Raw genomic sequence first — 5,837 nt, forward strand, 5'->3', positions numbered from 1 at the left:
GCCCTCATTCTTTTCATTTTTCTTCTAGCCTCAGGGCAGAGTCAAGAGGAGGAGGAAAGGTGGGACTCTGGAAGGTAAGGTTCTGCCTATTCCACCTGAGCTCTCCAAGGCTGATCCTTGCTGTCCTCTCCATGAAGGCCCAGTCCAGGATCTCTGAGGATGCGAGCTGCTAGGTACATTCCCTCTCAGAAAACAGAGGCCTCAGAGGAGAGGCTCATGGAAATGCAGCCAGAGTGCAAAACCCTTCTCAGATTCCCTGCTCTGACCACTACTGAGCATGAAGCAGTGATGGATCTGGACAATGAGTGCTGCCCAATAGGTGGCTGTGTGAGATGACAAGAGTCAGAACTTCTGTCTCCTGACTTTGTGAAAGCTCTGTGACATCATGGATACTCAGGAGTCTTCCCTTACCTCTCTGATTCACAGAGGTGGTCTGATCATCACATGGGAAAATTTACATGAAAGTATTTTATACAGGAAGCAAGATTACTAACCAGCTTCACATCATTGGCCATTTGCCCTCATCTATTGATTATTGGGGCTTTCAGGGTCCAACATCCCAAGGCTGTCCCATAAGGGGACTCCCGTATTAATACCTATGTTTCTATTTTCACTATATAACTCATTCTCCTGTTTCCCCAGATGACAGATGGTACCAACGGGAAGTGGAGGAGACTCGGAAGCTGCTCTATGTTTTAAGAAGTGACCAGTCTTTCCCCTTTATCCTGTTGCCTCTTAGAGCACATTTTATGCAATTGCAGGATTCACTGCAGTCTGTCATAGCCATGGGAGGGGGTTGCCATAGGAACAGATATTGGGGTGAAGGCTACTGAGTACACTGTCAAGTCATAAAAGTGGGGCATTGTGAAGGGGCATCAGGCTTCAGGTGGCCCCTCCCTCGTCAGGCCTGCATGGCCTCCTCCCCTTGTTCTGGTCCTGGCTGCAGTTTTGTACCTCCTGTCTCCTGCAGCCCCCTCAGCCAGCATCATGATACCATCCACTTTCGTCAACTGTTAAGTCCAGACCCCTCCTGTGAGGTATGTAATAGCACAACTGCAGAGATCAATTGGCTGCTGTTCCTGCAGGCTCGGGAAGATTCTACTCCCTTGGCTTCCACAGCTCCTGTGACTTCTTCATCGTTCCCTCTCTCCCCTGACTTCTCAGCAGTCCCTCCAGGAGAGCTAATACCAGCTTCGCTGCATGAGCCTTCCCCACCACCTGCCTCCATCTTCTCACCTAACCCAGTGATCCCTGTGGCTGATTTCTTTCCACCCTAACCACCGGGTGATTCTTTGCCTCCAGAGCCCTTTCCTCCCTTGGAATCCAAACTCCCAATGGACCATTTCCCAGCCCAGCCCCCTAGCTTTCCTCCTATCCCACCACATCATGCCCATTCAGTGGACAGTAGTGTCCAAACAGAGACAGTGTCTCTAAATACCATCTTCTCTCCGGACCCTACCCTTTCCCAAAGAGTCAGCCTCTTACTGGAGTTGTCCCAGAGGGTGAATCCCACTGAGACCTTTGCTCGTCATCACACAACACCAACCGGGTCTCCTTCACCACCGCCAGACTGCAATTTAACTGTGACTCAATCTAAACCTATTTCCATCTCAAGGAAGCCTGTTCCAGAGAGCTCACTCTGACAGAGCTCTGGTGGGTTGTCTACTTATGTCCCAGCAATCACAGGCATTGACCCCTCCAGCTTGTCAATTTTAGAGCTCCCTCAGTGGCAAACTCATGCCAAAGACTTCTTCCCTTCAACCCTGGCTCCACGTGATTTCCATCAAGCCCTCCATTCTTCAGAGGCTTCTTCCAGGGGAGACCCTGCAGCCAACCTTGTAGAGCCTGGTAACCTCTCACTTCTCAGCCCTGATGTCCTGGCACTTCTAGAGAAACAAGTCCAAAAGAGGAGTGACTTCCTCAGGTGGAAAGAAACAAAGGGTTCTTTTCCAAAACAAACAATTGCTGATAAGCATGATTTGGCATCCTCCCTTCCTTTCTGGAGCAGCAAAGACCAATCAAAGCAGCTGCCTATGCATCAGCAGTGACCATATCCTACAACCTTGGAGGAGGACCATTCACAGAAAACCCCATCCAGTTCTTCTGGGGTCTCCAAACTCCGCATAGTGAGTCCTTCTTCCCTCCTGCCAATGCCTTAGATAACATCTTGAATGGTTCCACAGAGCAGGAATCCCCAGTAGTTCCCCATCCACTTCCTCCATCCTTGCCTGAGAACCCGCCTCAACTCCTGCCTCAAACCCAGCCCCTACGTATCCCTCATGTCCAGCCCCAGGCCCACCTTCAATCCCCACTCCCAATCCTGCCATCTGGTCCTCTACCCGACATCAAGATCTGTGGACTGTGTTTTCACAGACCTCAGAATGAATCCGAGAGTCTCACGTCAACAGAAATGCAACATCTGGAATGGAACGTGTTGCAGAAGGTACAGAAACATGTGTGGGGTTTACCCACTGTAGTCCAAAGATCCCAGGAGGACTACTGTCCTTCAGCTCCTAACCCTTCTTTCAGCCACAAGGCCACCAAGGCCCAAGTTGTAATCTCTGTCCCTCCTGGATGTTTCCTCTGAATGAAGAGCTTTGGAGAAAACTAGAGAGTCACCTTCGAAAGAGGCTCATCCAACACCGGTGGGGCATGCGCCGCCGGATCTATGAGTCTCTTGGACTGATGAGCTGTCTGAGTACTCTTCCACAGCTACCTGAGTCTCAGCGCCATCGTGGACGCTCAGGGATCTCTAATAAGAGTCAGATCAGATGGAGTATGTCAAAAAGTGTGTATGTGGAGGACCCAGAAATGCTTCTGCTAGAGGACGGTGGCCTGGCAAAGTACAAAGATGACCTGGAGAAGGATCAGGGACACAACCCAGAGAATGGCCCAAAACATTATCTGTTGAGTGACCCAGTTAGCTCTTCAGATAATGAAATGGGGTATGATTCTGAGAAAGAAGTTAGGAGCCCATCAGTGAAAAACTCCCCGGTGTCTGTAGAGACTATGGGTCAGAGACAACTTGAAAATGCCCTGAAGATACATTTACGCAAAAAGTACGAGGAAATCAGTGAGGGTCAGTTGCCTGGGACTATGCATAATTCATGGCATACTATGAAGCAGATATCACTTCCTTCTGAGAAATCCCAGACTGAAATAAAACAGAGGCTTGCCACCACCAGAGGTTGAGGACTACTCCCTGAATACCTTCCAGGAGCTTCCCTTTGTTGAACCTAGTTTAACACAGAAGCTAGAAGCCCATATTAAAAGGTTTAATAAGAGGGTGACTTGGGGCCATACCCCTAGAGTCTGTGAATCCATACAGTTCTATCAATCAAAAGAGTCCACATACTCCCTTGATGGAAGCCTGAAATCTCTCCATGGAGACAAAGCAGGGACAGCAAATTCAGACCCCATCCCGGATCGTCCTCTCCCTGCCACCTCAACTGTGGGCAAGGAAGAACAGAGAATTCTGAGGCAATTGCCCTCTAATATCAACCATCAATTGGCAGAGGATGTTCTGAAAACTAAGGATGGCAGCCAGACTCTTACATCTGTCAGACATGACACCATAGGCAACAGATGGTCCCCAAGGCTGCCTACAAGCAAGGTGCATTCAGACGTGAGCCAAAGGGTAAGAGTGCAAATTCCAGAGCTGGAAGAGGACGGCAACAAGGCATAAAGATGAAGAACCCAGAGCCTGTTGTTGTGCCCACCACAGAGTCCAGGGAGATATTCAGGACCAAGGAATTTCATACACATCAATCACAACCTGGCATCTTGACAAGTGACAAGCCAGTTAGCTCCCAAATTATACAGGGGAATGAGCATCAACTCAAAACCACCATCCCACCAAACATACCAATTGTGCAAGATCCTAAATCATTGAATCTCAAAGAACAACTCTTTCATGAGTTAAAGCTTACGCTGGAGGACAGGGAGCGTAGCCAGGCCCAAGCACAATACACTGGCCTGCCCCCTGCCTCAGATCATTTGACTTATAAGGCCTCACTGACTCAGGGTGTCTCCCGCGGGGACACAAGAGCTTCGCAGGTGCTGCATGTCCATCCAGAGGACACAGGAATTACTATGGAACAGCAGCAGGAGCCCTGGGTCCCTAAGCATGTCTTAAGGAGGTGCCAGAATAAGAATTCCCCACCGATTGCAAAGACCAAGGTTCCAAGGCACAAGAGCGTGGTGGAGGGGATGCAGGACTGGGAACATCCCGACCAAGAACAGACAGTTTCCCTATGGAACATGTGGCATTGAAGAAGAGGTTCCCTACCCAGAACGCGGTACTGAAGGTAAACCTGGGAAGAGAGCCTTCCCAGACCCTATCACGGAAGGGTCAGCTGCCTCCTGAAAGCCTTTCCCAGAAGGGTCAGCCTCCTTCTGAAAGCCTTTTCAGAAAAAAGATGAGGGATTTTGTACAATGGCTTACTCCTGTTATAAAAGGCAGACGGCAAGAAAACTCCCAGGAGAAGCGCAGTCCCCTATCATCTGTGGAAAGCAGAGGTCTGCTTAATGGTAGAGCTGCCTTTACCTGGATGCCCGAAGCTCCGAAAATCATGACAGCTGTTGGGAAGTTCCAAGAGGAGAGAATGGGGCGTCTGCGTGCAACAGGCAGCACCTGCCCTCAGCAGCGCGTTCCCTCCCCAAGTTTGGGAAAACTCAGCAGAAAGCACAAGTGCCGGCCCAGGCACAGCCTGTCCCGGGGTATCCTTTCAACTACCGGGTTCCCGCCCGTAAGGAGACAAATACCAGGTCCTGCCAGCAAGAAGCTGTCTTTGCTGGCCAAGGCCTTACTGGAAGGAACAGACAGCTCAGAAACAAGACAGACAGCCCCAGAAAGCTGGGGCATTTAAAGACCAGGTACCACATCAGAAGTATCCCCCCTCCATGCCCGTCAGGGAGCCTGCGCCCCACCCAAAGGCCACCTGCGGGCATCAGGCTGCCCAGTGGCCTCCGGCCACTCTCATGACTCCTGAAGGCATTGTGTGCAGAGATGTGTCTCTACTATTTAGACAGAAAATTTCTCCAGAATTTCCAGTGAGAGGGTTTTGGGGGGCATTTCCTACCCCAAAATAATCCCTTGTGAGGAATCAATATTTCTCTAGTAAAGTGATGTCTGTTCTGTGTACTGTCTTGGGGGCATGGGTTTGGGGTAAATCAGTTCAGCTGTTACTGATTGCTTCCTTTGGCTTCTAAAGGTGACCAATCTCCAGGACCTTTTAGGAAATATGTAACGTGTGCCCCCAAAAGCCCCCAAAAGCCCATTCCCTTTCTGATGAAGTTTCAGGAGATGGGCTCTTTCTCCTGTCCCATGGCTTAGCCTTACTGAAAATGTATAGTAGCTCACACCTCTCCCCTCATTGAACGTTTCACACCCTTTACAGCAAGTCTTCTATATCTGAGGAGGATCAAAGACAGGTATAGTTTTCAGAAAATAATGATTAAGCCCCTGTTGTTTCTTCACTGTTATTGTGTTACAGTAGCTTAATCATTATTTAGAAGTCAGTGATCAGAGGATCCCACAGGTGGATGAACTCTGAATGGGAGTGTTCTTCGGGGTCGGGGTGCTGTTCGGGTTGATCTTTGGCTGGTTGGGGTAGCGTCAAAGAATACCTAGATGATGCTGAAGAATCTGTCCTGTGAGTCACGTTAAACTTGACACTGAGGTTTCCACTGGAAGTGCTTCCCTTCCCTGGGTGTTTCTTCAGGCTGCTGGACTGAGGATGTTTTTTGCAGAACAAAAGCATCACTTAGCTGTTAGTGGTAGCAATGTTGACAAGGCAGCTACCACCTTCCAGGATAAGACACCTTTGAAGAAGTGA

General features: G+C 49.5%; 1 protein-coding gene across 1 annotated transcript; it reads left to right on the plus strand.

Annotated features, from left to right (window-relative positions):
* Nucleotides 1-911: 911 nt before the first annotated feature.
* Nucleotides 912-5,837, plus strand: LOC308353290 (spermatogenesis-associated protein 31D4-like; the record flags this gene model as incomplete). The annotated part of the gene is given in 12 exon segments (XM_080820167.1): nucleotides 912-1,274; nucleotides 1,278-1,640; nucleotides 1,644-2,045; nucleotides 2,049-2,088; nucleotides 2,091-2,573; nucleotides 2,576-3,170; nucleotides 3,172-3,637; nucleotides 3,823-4,174; nucleotides 4,177-4,653; nucleotides 4,656-4,835; nucleotides 4,838-5,052; nucleotides 5,724-5,837. Coding segments are annotated over 12 exon segments (4,050 nt in total).

Source organism: Martes martes (genome assembly GCF_963455335.1).
Source record: "Martes martes genome assembly, chromosome: 12".
Classification (NCBI taxonomy): domain Eukaryota; kingdom Metazoa; phylum Chordata; class Mammalia; order Carnivora; family Mustelidae; genus Martes; species Martes martes.